The 16,017-nt window shown below is 43.9% G+C and overlaps 1 protein-coding gene and 1 long non-coding RNA gene across 3 annotated transcripts in view; one reads left to right on the plus strand and one right to left on the minus strand.

The window, feature by feature from the left end:
• Positions 1–430: 430 nt before the first annotated feature.
• Positions 431–2,761, minus strand: LOC124866245. The gene is made up of 3 exons (XR_007037760.1): positions 2,268–2,761; positions 1,897–2,116; positions 431–756 (listed from the first exon to the last, which is right to left on the minus strand). It is a non-coding gene; the product is annotated as an uncharacterized LOC124866245 (long non-coding RNA).
• Positions 1,909–16,017, plus strand: part of LOC124866243 (aldehyde dehydrogenase, mitochondrial-like) — a 59,564-nt gene continuing 45,455 nt past the window's right edge. For both annotated transcript variants that reach the window (XM_047361937.1, XM_047361938.1), the window contains exons 1-2: positions 1,909–2,042; positions 15,616–15,720. In XM_047361937.1, the coding sequence (XP_047217893.1) occupies positions 1,929–2,042; positions 15,616–15,720 (219 nt within the window). In that variant the 5' untranslated portion in view covers positions 1,909–1,928. The remainder of the gene's footprint in view (positions 2,043–15,615; positions 15,721–16,017) is intronic.

Raw genomic sequence — 16,017 nt, forward strand, 5'->3', positions numbered from 1 at the left:
ATAAAAGACCTGAAATATTTCAGTTAGTGTGCAATGAATCTAAAATATATGAATGTTAAATTTTCATCATGACATTATGGAAAATAATAAACTTTATCACAATATGCTAATATTTTGAGAAGGACCTGTACAAAGGCTCTTTGAAGAAACCTACATAATATGAGCTATAACAACATTTAATTTCCCTTTGGGATTAATAAAGTATTTTTGAATTGAATTGAATTTCCTTTACGTTTGTCGCTACGTTTTGAATCTTTGTCTGCTTGTATGGTCAGAAAGCCTGGCAGAGAGACACTGGAGTCAGGGATATGATCCTGCAGCCGTGTCTCAGTGAAACACATAATACTGCATACCTGATACTCTGGCTGGGTCCTTTGTAGGGCTTAGAGTTCATCCAACTTGCTTCCCAATGATCTCACATTGCCCATCAGGATCGACGAAAGAGATGGTTTGAACTTCCTCCTTCTCTCTCTTTTCTTTGCTCCTGCTCTGCATCCACAGCGCCTCCTTTTCAACTTATCAGGGATTTGGGGTTGTAGTTGAAGTACTATTTAATCTTTTAAGATAATAATCAGAGGCCCCCGGTTGTAAAAAAAAAAAAAAAGCACATTATTGCTATAGTGAAGCATCATAGAAAATGTCCAAAAGTAAAAATATGTCAGCAAAGCATCCAATACTGGAGAGGGTAATCGTCCATCTATCCATTTTTTATAACTGATTCTTCCGTACAGGGTTGCATGGGAGCTGGTGCATTATCTCCAGTGGTCCACAGGCGAGAGATATTCATAAAAAAAAATAAAAAATTTATTTCAATCACAAGAGGAATTAGAGTTTTTAAAAAGAATATATCAGAATGGGAGTGGGATAATGGAAAGAAGGGGTGACATCTGCATAACATTTACAGTAGGATAGCAGAGTCCAGAGTGCAGGGAGGATATAGAAAAGAAGAATCTGTTATTACAAGAATAAGGATAGGACATTGCTCACTAAATAGTACACAATACATAATAGGGAAACATGGGATGGGGAGATGTGAAGGTTGCCAGGAAGAAGAGACAGTTGAACATGTGGTTTTAAGGTGTAGAGGTTACAGTGCATATAGGCAGATTTTGAGGGAAAGGTTGAAGGAACTAGGGGTAAAGGGGTTCACTTTGAAAAGTATTTTGGGTTTGGGAAGTAAAGCACAACTTCGGGTATTGGTGTCCTTTTTAAAAGATACTGGGATCTATTGGACGGTGTGGGTAGTGGCTGACCCATACTCCAGAACAGTAGGTGGCGGTAATGCCCCATTAAGTAGGTCGCCAACCACCGTAAAACTTTAAGAAGAAGAAGAAGACTACAGAAGTCACTGCCCGTCTCCTAAAGTAAAGCGAAAATCAAATCTATAGTGAAGGAAGAAGTGAAAAAGAAATGGCAAGAAGAATGGAATACGGAGTGGAAAGGGAAACACGATTACTATATTCAAAAAAACAGTGGGTAAAATAAACGAGACATCAAGGAAAATGAAGGAAGAGCATATTATGTCAAAGGCTTAGATTTAGCCATTCAGACCTGAACAGTCTGAGCAAAATAAGAAAGCACCCTAGAACTTTGTGAGCGTGGAACATTAAGACAGTTGAACATGCACTTTTAGATTGCATAAGATATCACAGAGATATACATAGGCTATCCTTCAAAGTAAGCTTCGTGATAAAAAAAAAAGTACAATTTAATTTAGTTGAATTATTTCGTTAAAATTCCGACCATTTTAATAAGGGTTTTTAGTGTCTTGTAAGTGTGAACCAGATTTTATAAATAAAATCACGCTCCACTTCAGAAGGTGGCGGTAAGGCACACCAAAAGCTGATTGCGAACCACCAAAAAACAAGAAGCAGACGCCCGTTACCGTGATCTTACTGTGTGGTTTGCTCCGTGCAGGAAGACTCAGCATGCTCCACACCGTGCTTTCCCGGCTTGTTCCCCGCATGCCCCGGCCCTCAGTCTGTTATTATGGGACCGCTGTTCCTGTTCCGAGCACTCAGCCTGAGGTCCATTATCACAAGGTAAAGTTAGCAGCTGCTCCGTAGCTGCTGGACAGGAGCCAACCTGCTGCAAAATGCTGCGTAGTGGCCCTGAACTAGATTAAAGCGAACATAGTAACATTGTTTGCGCAGCTAAGTAAGGATTTAATTTTGCTGCAGGAAACTACATTTTCTTTGACTTGATTTAAGCAAACATTTCCAGAGAAACCTGTTGAGGGGAGAGGTCTAAGGTTCAAATTCCATTACCTGTATTTGTGGAAACGCCTACTGGAAGTAATGTTAGAGGCGGATGCACATTGCACACGTCTCTTCCATTACAGGCTTGCAGCAAGTATATAGCATCAGGTTTTACTTGTACTGCTTAGACCAGTGGTGTCCAAACTTTTTAATCACACGGGTCAAAATCGTTGACTCAAAAATAGGCTACTCGATGGACAAAAAAATAAATTCCAATACTAAAATCTGAAAAAAATATATATTGCGGATCAACAATAAACTAAGCCCACAATATTTTAAATAAATAAACTAGCCAATTGCTGGAAAAGAATTCGGTAATCGTTGTAGATCCAAAGGCTTTTTGCACCTTTGCTTTTGTTAAAAGAGAATGTCATCCGGTTTGCAAATTCTTTTTGGCTCAATTGAATAAGAATTCACGGTGGCGCAGTTGGTAGCACTGTTGCCTTGCAGCAAGAAGGTCCTGGGTTTGATTCCTGGCCGGGGGTCTTTCTGCATGGAGTTTGCATGTTCTCCCTGTGCATGCGTGGGTTCTCACTGGGTACTCCGGCTTCCTCCCACAGTCCAAAGACATGCCTGTTAGGTTAATTGGTAACTCTAAATTGCCCTGAGGTGTATGAATGGTTGTTTGTGTGTTGCCCTGCGATGGACTGGCGACCTGTCCAGGGTGTACCCTGCCTCTTGCCCATAGACTGCTGGAGATAGGCACCAGCTCCCCTGCGACCCACTATGGAATAAGCGGTAGAAAATGACTGACTGAATAAGAATTCAAAACAATTTAGTCTACTCTCATCAAGTACAGGGTTTGACTCACACTTCCCTTGAAAATACTTAATGGATTTAGCCAAATTTAACAGATGAATTGAAAGATTTGGGTGCACCTAAATCTGCTTTTGAGAAAGGTGCTGGATAAATTTAAATTGAAAAAGTCTTTATTAATCCCAAATGGAAACAAGAAAAATTAGCATTTCTTATGAAATGCTGTGTGAATGCAGTAAGCTGAAATTTTTTTTAGCTGAAAGCTGGCAGAAACAAGCTGAAGTTGATTGCATAAAATCTGGTGAAATGTAATGAATTATCAGAAAAAAGGAAATGCTAAACTCTGCTGAAACCTGGCAGAAAGAAGCTTAGGTTGACAGCAGAATGTTGGCTAGAATTCAATAAATTAGCAGGTAACAGAAGAGTTAGCAGAAATAAGCTTAAGTTGACAGAAGAAAGTCAGTTGAAATCTGATAAATTAGCAGAAACATTTGCAAAGAGCACCGGTCATCTGAACTGTTCAAGTAGGAAGACTATCAGCTTCAACACAGTTTAACAAGCTAAAGTTATCTCACGCTATTTGTTGAAACAGATTATTATAGCTGCAGTGCATACGCTAAAATTTGTCCGAGCTACCGCACCCTGTTGGCGGTCAGACGTCTCGGAGTTCCTCTGGTCATTGGTCCTCAGAAGCGATCCCACACTCTACAGACTCTTAAAGGAACGACTCTCAAACAGGTTCTAACTTTCAACTCCATTAATCTAAATTAGGCAGAGGAATTATTACAGAGATCAGCCCTGAGGCTCCCGTCTCAGACCGTCGCTGTCTGTGAAAGGATGATGAAAGAGCTTCGAAAGGTCACTTGTAGTTTTATATCTGGCACTTCAATGCAATGGATGTTCCCTCCCTCAGTGATTATCAGTAGACTATGTGTCACCATTGTGGTGTCTATCTGTTAGATTGTGTAGTAGTGGGTGTCCATAATTAATCTAAGTGTGCCGTGGCATTCTAATCAAACCTGTTATACCGGCTGCTCCACTATCAAACCCTGTGCCACAGCCTCAGGTCATTCATAGCAAACCTTGGGCCATTTATCCTTTTAATGTGTGTCGATGAGGATTCTTGCCCTATTCTAACAAACGGGAAACATTAGAACTTATGCTTTATATCACTATGGTATAAATGGGATAACAGCTATGAGTAATATTAATAAAGGTTATTCTTAACAAATTAGCTAGAAAGCAATTGCTAACTAAAATGCTATCACTAGCATGTTGGCTAATAGTAACCCACTCCATTCAATATGGTAATGTAGGCTTATAAGTGAAAATTAGCCTTAATGCTAATGTTAGCATTTAAGCTAACATTAGCATGTTGGCTAACATTAATTTAGTCCATCTATAATGCTTACAACAACCTATAGGCAAAAGTCTGTGAAATTGCCCTTTAACCCTTTATGACCTACCATAGAAAAAGTTCGCCAGAGCATATTTTTACATTTGTACATGCTGTAGAGCCATTTTTTGGAGCATTTCAATTTGCTATACATCAATACAACCCTTACATCCTAAATTTTAATATTTTGGATATAATAACTCCATATTAAGTAAGTAAATTGCAAAAAAAGTGCAATTAACCACCAGAAAGAAAGAAAAATTAAAATAGTTTTTTTTTTTGCACATATTTTCCTAAATACAGAAATATCATAGCTGTATCCCTCAAATATTGCAATATAAAAAAGTTGCACAAAACCATTTCAAACCACAGGAAATTTATTTGGAGTGTTTCCATAACTTCATTTTTGAAATACACACATTTTTATGAACAGAGACAAAAACAAACATAAAATGTACATTGTGAACAGTTTGAGAAAGGATAATATATACATCAAAATAAACTATTTACAGAAGTGTAATTAAATCCCTAAGTGTGCCAGATACCTATGAGCACACTTATATGTTGATAAGACCATCTTCAAACAATAAAAAGTGCAAAAAACAACAAAAGTGAAAGTGCGAGCAAAGTTTATTGTGAAAAAACTACAACTACTGGGACAAAAAAGACCACTCCCGGAAAAAATCACCTGGGAAATGACATCACTTCCGGTTGTTGCGGGCATTGGTGTGGAAGAAAACCATGTGATAGTTCATCTACCAATGTCATCACGCATATTCCGACGGCGAAAGTACACTGCGGTCTGGATTTTAATGTTTGTTTTTTGTGATTTTTTTTTTTTTACTGGATTTCTGCAACAGTTTCTGGAAAATAAAAACTGTGCTCTGGGACACGTGCCGAGTAGAATATTTAAGTTGAACTCTTTGGTTTCATTTGCAAAAGGGGACGGCCCAGGACACGCTGGAGGGACTATGTCTCTCGGCTGGCCTGGGAACGCCTTGGGGTCCCCCTGGAGGAGCTGGAGGAGATGTCTGGAGAGAGCTGAGTCTGCTGCCCCCGCGACCCGGTCCTGGATAAGTGGAAGACTACGAGTACGAGTATTGCTCTGGCTTATTTTTTCGCAATTCTACAGGCGTTTAAAAATAGATATGCAAATGGAAGCGCCGGCGCTAACCCCGGTCATAAAGGCTTAAGATAAACCACTGTTGTCTAAGTGTTAGAACAGCAGGACATGCTGTTTTAGTACCCAACACAAAATGGCCGCCATGTAGTTACTTCCTATGAAGTAACTACATGGGTTAGGGGTCGGATCAGGTTTAGAACATAGAAATGAATGGAAGTCAATGCAGAGTCCTCAAAAAGCTAGTAATCCATGAATGTGTGTGTTTGTGTGTGGGTCTGTGTGGGTGGGTCTGTGCCCAAGTGTGAGACAGGGAGATAATAGAGGCAGAAAGAAAGACAGAATCATATACAGACATATACAGTAGGAGATACACAGAGCTATAAATAGAACAGTGAGGAATGAATCAGCCAATCAGCAAAGAGCGTCAGTGTAACTTGACACCTGCTGTTTCTCACTCACGCAGCACCTCACTCTGTGTCTGCCCCTGGCCTGGCTTTATAACATGGAGGCGCATGCTCCCCAACTACTGGCCATAACTCGGAAACCGTAGGGGAGATCGATGTTGTTCTTGGACCGTTTTTATCAGAACAAACAGGGGAACTGTTGGTGTCATTCATTTTGGTCGGACAGACTGACTAGGCTGCGCAGGTCAACACGCGCAGCTCAACAGAAGTTGCAGCTCTGATGTCACCCTGGATTATAAAACCCTCGTTTCCATTTCCAGCGTGTCTCAGGGGACGACGCATCGGAGGCGCATATCTGGCGAGACAAAAGCTTGCAGCCGAACTTTTCCTCCACACAGCCATTCCTGGAAGAGTTTGAAAGCCGGAAATTTCTTTGATGCAAGAAGGTCAGAAGATTCATATACTGATGGAAGACCCCACACAGGTGAAAAACCCACAGAGTATTTCCAAGGAGAGGAGTTTCCCCTTGTGATTCAGTCGACTGAACGATTCTTCATGTTTGCCCCTCTTGGATGGATGAGAAGTTTACCATTTTTCAATTCAATTCAGTTTATTTATATAGCGCCAATTCACAACACGTGAGGTACAAAAGTGAGGTACATACATTCCAATTAATCCTAACCATTGAACAGTTCAGTCAGATTCAGTTATTTATTCAAATTGGATAAAAAAGTTTTTCTATCTAAGGAAACCCAGCAGATCGCATCCAGTCAGTGACTTGCAGCATTCACTCCTCCTGGATGAGTATGTAGAGACAGTGGACAGTCACTGGCGTTGACTTTGCAGCAATCCTTCATACTGAGCATGCATGTAGCGACAGTGGAGAGGAAAAACTCCCTTTTAACAGGAAGAAACCTTCAGCAGAACCAGAACCAGGCTCAGTGTGAGCGGCCATCTGCCACGACCAACTTTTCTTTTCAGTTGATCACGTGTGATCTCTCCCACCCCCCTTTTTTTTTTTTTCTTCAGCCCTGACCCATCCTCATCCGGTGGAGAGAAGAAATAAACGTCAAAGTAATTTCGTTCTTTTGGTTTTTTTCCTTATATTAAATCGGATAGGTGCATTTAGAGACTAGGCAGGGTGAAGCATAGTTAAGGTGATTTAGAACCACCACTAGTTAATCCAAGGTATCAACTTGTTGCATGCAATAGTGATTGAAGTGTTTTATGCTGAGCTGTTTTGATTTGCTGTGCAAGTGCGGCTGAATTGCAAACACAAATCATTCTAGTCAAGTCAAGTTTATTTAGATAGTGCTTTTCAGCAACAAGGCACTCAAAGCGCTGTACATGAGGAAAAACATTACAGTGATACAGCAAACATAGAAAATCAAATTAAATGACGTTAATAATCCTTGGGGTTTTAGTGGTAAGAGCTGGTTGTAATCCATTCTTTCTAATACAGGTAATTAGCTCATTAAGTCCTCTGTGGTAAGGAATTCATCCTGTGCTAGAAGAAAAATTATAATATTAATCCTTGAGGTCGCTGGAATAAGGCAGCTGTGGTCCCATCATTCAAATAGTAACAATCATGGGCACTCACTGAAGTCTAAGTAGAGAAGCTGGGTCACTGGTAGGTCCAAACTTTTTAAACACTAATAATGTTTGGCTTTCACTGGTATGAAATTGTTGTAATACAATCCTTCTAAGAAATCTAAAAATCTATGAATCCTTCTAAGAAATCTAAAAATCTCTGGTCATTGGTGTATATACTAGTAATAATTGGCTTTTGCTGGTAATCCTTCTGAGAAATCTGAAAATCTATGGAAAGTAATGAAATCCTACATTTAGGTAAAGTAAGATAGGAGGGAAAATAAATCATATTTCAGACTGTATTCTTAGCAGAACTGAGTCTGAAATAGTACAAAAAAACCTCAGCAGGGTTAAGCAACACATAAGTAAAGATTTAGCAAGGGTACGGTGGAATCTTGAGGGTGTAAATATATAAGTCTGAGTGTGTTTGCAAGAATTAGACTGTCAACACTGATAGAAGCGCCATTGTCCTTGAGAAGAGAGGTGGAAGTTTTATTAATCGGTCGCATAGTCCTATCAGCACACAGCTGGTAGGGGAGTGCTGGGGAAGAGCGTTGTGTTTATATAACATCCAGGAGATATTTTGCCGATAGCCAGTTAGCAGAAGTTGCCAAGGCCACATTGGGGTGCCGGATAGAAAAACAACATATGTTGTGGTTCAGGTAGTTGTGAATTTCCAACCACCTTAAGAGTTTTACTGATATGTCTCAATTGCAAATCCAAATAGCCGAATTTCTGGGATTTTCCGCAGATCTCGAGCGTACAACTTCTCCAAGATTATATCCTTTAACCTCTGAGTCCAACCGCTGCCAGGCTGCGGTTCTGTTCAAGAATCGTGTTCAGCTTGCGATTCTGCTCTCTTAACATTTCAGTCTGTTGATCGCTGTACAGACTCCATCCAACATCGCAGGCAGCTTTGGAAAGCTTTAAACAGCCGCCCACGTTTCGCGAATCACTCGATAAGCCAGGTAACCACCAACTCCAAAAAGCAGAAATCCTGTTATCAAAAGTCCAAATATGTACACATTCTCTACGTCCGCGACCAACATCATAGTCAGGCACACAATCTTCCATTGCTGCCAAGAATCCATTGTGTTTCCAGAGAATAACGTCCCGTCTGGACAAGAGGGTCTCCTTTACCCTGTCTTCCCGTTGAAAAGAAATTTTGATCAATTAGGTTGAGAGTCCAGCTGACCAAATCCATAATTTATAAGTTTGGAGGATATGCAAAGTGAGGCTCTGAGAAAAATACAGACAAAAAGCAGAAGCAGGAATCAGGGAGAGAAGGGAGGGAGAGAAAATGCGTGTGTCTTCCACCGAGAGCAAGAGCAGAAATTCTAGGGGCCTTAAAGGCCCGCGGGCTGCACTGTGGACACTCCTTGGTTTAGAATAATTACTCTTGATTCTTGTTAAGTTATAATATTAATGATTATGCCGTTGAGTGGAACGTAGCATGATTTTATATACAGTACAGACCAAATGGGACACACCTTCCCATTCAAAGAGTTTTCTTTATTTTCATGACTATGAATATTGGAATATTGTAGCTTCACACTGAAGGCATCAGAACTATGAATTAACACATGTGGAATTATATACTGAACAAAAAAGTGTGAAACAACTGAAAATATATCTTATATTCTAGGTTCTTCAAAGTAGCCACCTTTTGCTTTGATTACTGCTCCGCACACTCTTGGCATTCTGTTGAGGAGCTTCAAGAGGTAGTCACCTGAAATGGTTTTCCAACAGTCTTGAAGGAGTTCCCAGAGATGCTTAGCACTTGTTGGCCCTTTTGCCTTTACTCTGCGGTCCAGTTCACCTCAAACCATCTCGATTGGGTTCAGGTCCGGTGACTGTGGAGGCCAGGTCATCTGGCGCAGCACCCCATCACTCTCCTTCTTGGTCAAATAGCACTTGCACAGCCTGGAGGTGTGTTTGGGGTCATTGTCCTGTTGAAAAATAAATGATGGTCCAACTAAATGCAAAGCGGATGGAATAGCATGCTGCTGCAAGATGCTGGTTCAGTATGCCTTCAATTTTGAATAAATCCCCAACAGTGTCATCAGCAAAGCACCATCACACCTCCTCCTCCATGTTTCACGATGGGAACCAGGTAGAGTCCATCCGTTCATCTCTTCTGCACCGCACAAAGACACGGTGGTTGGAACCAAAGATCTCAAACTTGGACTCATCAGACCAAAGCACAGATTTCCACTGGTCTAATGTCCATTCCTTGTGTTCTTTAGCCCAAACAAGTCTCTTCTGCTTGTTGCCTGTCCTCAGCAGTGGTTTCCTAGCAGCTATTTTACCATGAAGGCTTGATTCACACAGTCTCCTCTTAACAGTTGTTCTAGAGATGTGTCTGCTGCTAGAAGTGTGGCATTGACACGTTCTGTAATCTGAGTTGCTGTTAACCTGCGATTTCTGAGGCTGGTGACTCGGATGAACTTTTCGTCCGCAGCAGAGGTGACTCTTGGTCTTCCTTTCCTGGGGCGGTCCTCATGTGAGCCAGTTTCTTTGTAGCACTTGATGGTTTTTGCGACCACTTGGGGACACTTTCAAAGTTTTCCCAATTGTTCGGACTGACTGACCTTCATTTCTTAAAGTACTGATGGCCACTTGTTTTTCTTTACTTAGCTGCTTTTTTCTTGACATAATACAAATTCTAAAAGTCTATTCAGTAGGACTATCAGATGTGTACTATATCCATGTCCTGCACAACACAACTGATGGTCCCAACCACATTTATAAGGCTTGAAATCCCACTTATTAAACCTGACAGGGCACACCTGTGGAGTGAAAACCATTTCAGGTGACTACCTCTTGAAGCTCCTCAACAGAATGCCAAGAGTGAGCGGAGCAGTAATGAAAGCAAAAGGTGGCTACTTTGAAGAACCTAGAATATAAGACATATTTTCAGTTGTTTCAAACTTTTTTGTTCAGTATATGATTCCACGTGCGATATTTATTAAAATGTAAAATAACGGCACGTCAATACTGTGGTTGGTTTTGTGTAAATAGCATGGCAAGTATCAGAAGCAGTTCCAAATATCAACAGCAGAAGTCACAATGAGGAACCTATTTTGAACAAAAAGTTATTAATGGACTCTAGGCACATGTCGTTTGGTTTTAATACTTATTGTGTTTATAGTGATGAACATCACGTTTGTGAACATTTAAGAACAGAAAGCAAACTGAATGCCTGCAAGCTGTCCAGCGGCTCCACGTGATCCCTGCTGATTAGGAAAAGAACTAACTCTGCAAATTAGTTGCAGTTTTTAACTAATGCCTTGTAATCATGTTTGAGGGTTGACTTTTCTCCTAGATGCTTTGTTCACTTACTGACTGTATGTGAGCTTAACCTTAAATGGTTAGATTTTTGTGCAGTGAAATAGATTACAATCATTCATTTATTCATTCACAGGATCAGCACAGTGAAATAGATTCACTGTGCTGATCCTGTGACATTCATTACATGATTAGTGCTGCTTGGGGAAGAACTGTTGTTTGCTTTGCCAATCTTAAAATGTCAATGATTTAGGAGGAGAGTATTTTAATTGGAAACACAAGGAAGGCTTATCAGCAGTTTTGGAAACCGCTGGGCTGTCATTACTCTAAATTACTGTTATTAAGAAAGTGGAGTGGAAAGCAATGACCCTGAAGTGGAAGCAGGACAAATATTGCCCCTTTTCCACTCGGCTCCACTCGGCTCGCTTCACAAGCATTTCCATTACTGTTATTTCAGTACCGGTACCTACTTTTTTGGTACCTCCTTCTTTAGCAGGGCTAAGCGAGGCCGAGTCGGTACTGTACGTGACGTGAACAAACGGCTGTTCATTGATTGGCCATGGGCGCGGCCAGCCATAAGAGTCGACCAGCATGAAAAAAACAACCAGCATTTTCAAACGTGCATTCAACCGAGTGAGAGAAACATATGGTGGAGTCCGGACAGTTATCTGGAAAAGTCACCCCTTAAATCAACGACAAGGTGCAAGCTTTTCTGGCGATCAGAGGAGACTGCAATATTCAGCGGCAGCTGAATAACTATACAGGCAACGACTATTAGAAATGAAATGGGACCTAATTCAAATCTTTCCAAGTCTCTTAAAGGGAAAGTGAAATCTTTAATAATAATATAAAAACGGATGTCAAAATCCTACTCATCAAATCTGATTGTCAGTGCAGTCAGCAGATTTAATCCCCAGACAATAGACCTGTTACTTCTTGTTTTTGTAACGCGTTTCGGGCTTTTCTTCTTTACATTGGCGGTTGGGTGTTTCATTCGCGGTTATGCAGCACGACTCATGATGCTTTAAAGCCGCGCCTCCAGGAGGTGTTCCCTTCAGCAGAGCAAAAGCGGGTCTATGGAAATGCAACACACAACGTGCAGAGCCGTGCAGAGCTGTTCCAGGCTGGCCAAATCGAGCCAGTGGAAAAGGGGCACTTCTCATGCCTTTGGTCACTTGATTTATATAAAAATTCAGCAAGAACCTAAAAAGAGTTCTTTATACACTAGTATTTTACGTCAAAACTAATAATTTGGTAGGGTTTTCATGGAGATGTATGGTAGCAGGCTCTTTAATATAAACGGGTGTATGACGACTACAAAATCGAGGAACGTGACATTGCCCGGTACGGCGGAGCCGGGGTCCCACCCTGGAGCCAGGCCTGGGGTCGGGACTCGTCGGAGAGCGCCTGGTGGCTGGGTTGCTCCTCGCGGGACCCAGCCGGGCCAAGCCTGAACGAGAGACGCGAGACCATCCCCCAGTGGGCCCACCACCTGCAGGGGGAACCGTGAGGGACCAGTGCAAAGAGGATTGGGCGGCGGACGAAGGTGGAGACCTCAGCGGCCCGATCCGCGGATGCTTAGGCTGGCTCTAGGGACGTGGAATGTCACCTCGCTGGGGGGGAAGGAGCCGGAGCTTGTGCGGGAGGTCGAGAGATATCGACTAGAAATAGTCGGGCCCGCCTCCACGCACAGCGTGGGCTCTGGAACCCATCTCCTCGAGAGGGGCTGGACTCTCTTCTACTCTGGAGTGGCCCACGGGGAGAGGCGGCGGGCTGGGGTGGGTTTGCTTGTCGCCACCCAGCTCAGCCGTCTCGTGTTGGGGTTTACCCCAGTGGATGAGAGGGTCGCATCCCTGCGCCTTCAGGTTGGGGAGAGGTCTCTTGACTATTATTTCAGAGTGGTAGTGCGGAGTACCCGGCCTTCTTGGCGTCCCTGTCAGGGGTGCTGGATAGTGCCCCTCCTGGGGACTCCATTATTCTGCTGGGGGACTTCAACGCCCACGTGGGAAACGACAGTGACACGTGGAGAGGCGTGATCGGGAGGAATGGCCTCCCCGATCTGAATCCGAGCGGTGTTTTGTTATTGTACTTCTGTGCTAGTCACGGATTGTCCATAATGAACACCATGTTCAAACATAAGAGTGTCCATCAGTGCACTTGGCACCATAATACCCTAGGCAGGAGGTCAATGATCGACTTTGTTGTCGTATCATCAGACCTTCGGCCGCATGTTTTGGACACTCGGGTGAAGAGAGGGGCTGAGCTGTCCACTGATCAGCACCTGGTGGTGAGTTGGATCCGCTGGGGGAGGAGAAAGCCGGACAGACTTGGCAGGTCCGAGTGGACCATGTTCTCCGCATCTATTGTCGATGCTGCTGCCCGCAGCTGTGGCCGTAAGGTCTGCGGTGCCTGTCGCGGTGGCAATCCCCGAACCCGGTGGTGGACACCGGCAGTAAGGGATGCTGTCAAGCTGAAGAAGGAGTCCTATCGGCTGCGGTTGGCTTGTGGGACTCTTGAGGCGGTTGACAGGTACCGTGGGGCCAAGCGTGCCGCGGCCGGGCAGTGGCAGAGGCAAAAACTCGGACCTGGGAGGAGTTCGGTGAGGCCATGGAGAAGGACTACCGGTTGGCCCCGAAGCGATTCTGGCAAACCGTCCGGCGCCTCAGGAGGGAGAAACAGCGCTTCGCCAACACTGTTTACAGTGGGGGTGGGGAGCTGCTGACCTCGACTGGGGACATTATCGGCTGGTGGAAGGAATACTTCGAGGATCTCCTCAATCCTGCCATCACGCATTCCCCGGCGGAAACAGAGGCTGGGGACTCGGGGTTGGACTCTTTCATCACCCAGGCTGAAGTCACCGAGGTGGTTAAAAAGTTCCGCGGTGGCAGGGCTTCGGGGTTGGATGAGATCCGCCCTGAGTACCTCAAGTCTTTGGATGTTGTGGGGCTGTCATGGTTGACACGCCTCTTCAACATTGCGTGGTGGACGGGGACAGTGCCTTTGGATTGGCAGACTGGGGTGGTGGTCCCCCTACATGAGAAGGGTGACTGGAGGGTGTGTTCCAACTACAGGGGGATCACACTCCTCAGCCTCCCTGGTAAGGCCTACGCCAGGGGATTGGAGAGGAGAGTCCGGCCGATAGTCGAACCCCGGCTTCAGGAGGAGCAGTGTGGTTTTCGTCCCAGCCGTGGAACACTGGACCAGCTCTATACCCTCTACAGGGTGCTCGAGGGTTCATGGGAGTTTGCCCAACCGGTTCACATGTGTTTTGTGGACCTGGAGAAAGCATTCGACTGTGTCCCTCGTGATGCCCTGTAGGGGTGCTCCAGTAGTATGGAATCGGAGGGGCCCTTTACTAGGGGCCATCCGATCTCTGTACAAGCGGAGCAGGAGTTTGGTTCGCATTTGCGGCACTAAGTCGGACCTGTTCCCGGTGCATGTTGGACTCCGGCAGGGCTGCCCTTTGTCACCGGTCCTGTTCATAACTTTTATGGACAGGATTTCTAGGCCGGAGGGGGTCTGGTTTGGGGACCAGAGGATTTTGTCTCTTCTTTTTGCAGATGACGTGGTCCTGCTGGCCCCCTCTAGCCAAGACCTACAGCATGCGCTGGGGCGGTTCGCACCCGAGTGTGAAGTGGCTGGGATGAAGATCAGCTCCTCTCGGGGTCTTGTTCACGAGTGAGGGAAGAATGGAGCGGGAAATCGACAGACGGATCGGTGCGGCTGCCACAGTAATGGGGGCGCTGTGCCGGTCCGTTGTGGTGAAGAGAGAGCTGAGCCGAAAAGCAAAGCTCTCGACTTACCGGTCGGTCTACGTTCCTACCCTCACCTATGGCCATGAATTTTGGGTCATGACCGAAAGAACGAGATCCCGGATACAAGCGGCGGAAATGAGCTTCCACCGTAGGGTGGTCGGGCACTCCCTTAGAGATAGGGCGAGGAGCTCGGCCATCCGGGAGGGGCTCGGAGTAGAGCCGCTACTCCTCCACATCGAGAGGAGCCAGTTGAGGTGGCTCGGGCATCTATACCAGATGCCTTCCTCGGGAGGTGTTCCAGGCACGTCCCACCGGGGGGATGCCCAGGGGCGGCCCAGGACACGCTGGAGGGACTATGTCTCTCGGCTGGCCTGGGAACGCCTTGGGCTCCCCACGGAGGAGCTGGAGGAGGTGTCTGGGGAGAGGGACGTCTAGGCATCTCTGCTGAGTCTGCTGCCCCCGCGACCCGGTCCCGGATAAAGCGGAAGACGACGAGTACGATAAATCTTTTTTCCTGTACCAGGTGGTTACAGATGAAAACTATGGTCCAAGAAAGGCATTGACTCTGTTTGTACTGGGATTAGACATCCATTACTGCACATCACTGCTGCTTCATGTGCTGCTTTGAGTCTGGGGCTAAAGGCTTATCTGTTGACATCCTGCTGATCAACTTTCAAATAGTTTAATATAAACTTGTCATTTTTTTCCATGGCCTTATTAGAGGATATATGGAGGTTGAGGGTTTTCTTTTATCTGCTTGATTAAACGGATATAGTTAAAATAAAAATAATTTGCAAAAACGTAAAACAAGCAGTCTGAATATTGTTATACAGGGGAACAGGAATAGAAAAATTATTTTCCTTGCTTACAGCCAACAGGAAATGTAATCCAATTATTTTTCATTATGTGTCCCTTTTTTTCCAAAGAAGATATGAAATGTTTAATTTTCCTGTTTTTGAATAATGTTTCTTTTATTCACTGTAATATTGCTTTAGCAGAGAATTAAGCTAAAATATTTAACACAATATTGTGTATTCTGTTTAAGCTGTTTATTAACAACGAATGGCAGGATGCTGTGAGTGGAAAAACCTTTTCTACAATCAATCCATCTACTGGAGAAGTTATCTGTCAAGTTGCAGAGGCTGATAAGGTAAATGCTGAGGGTTAAAACTGTACTTTGCCTGACTTACAATCTGTTTTCTGTGCAAAGGAACATATCCTTAGCCTCATAGCGTAATTGGCTTAAACATCATTTTCCAATGTTTTTCACTTTGTCGCTATTTTATTAAAATACTATTAGAATGCATAAAATTGATTGTGGAAAAAAAAAATCCCCGCTGTTGTTAACTGGGTCATTGTCTAGTATTGCTCTGTGGTTCTTTCAATCCTCTTGCATTTTTTTTGCAGAAAATGCATTAACGCATCTACTTGTATTGCTTTTCTTGGC

The sequence above is a fragment of the Girardinichthys multiradiatus genome, chromosome 3, assembly GCF_021462225.1.
Source record: "Girardinichthys multiradiatus isolate DD_20200921_A chromosome 3, DD_fGirMul_XY1, whole genome shotgun sequence".
Lineage (NCBI taxonomy): Eukaryota > Metazoa > Chordata > Actinopteri > Cyprinodontiformes > Goodeidae > Girardinichthys > Girardinichthys multiradiatus.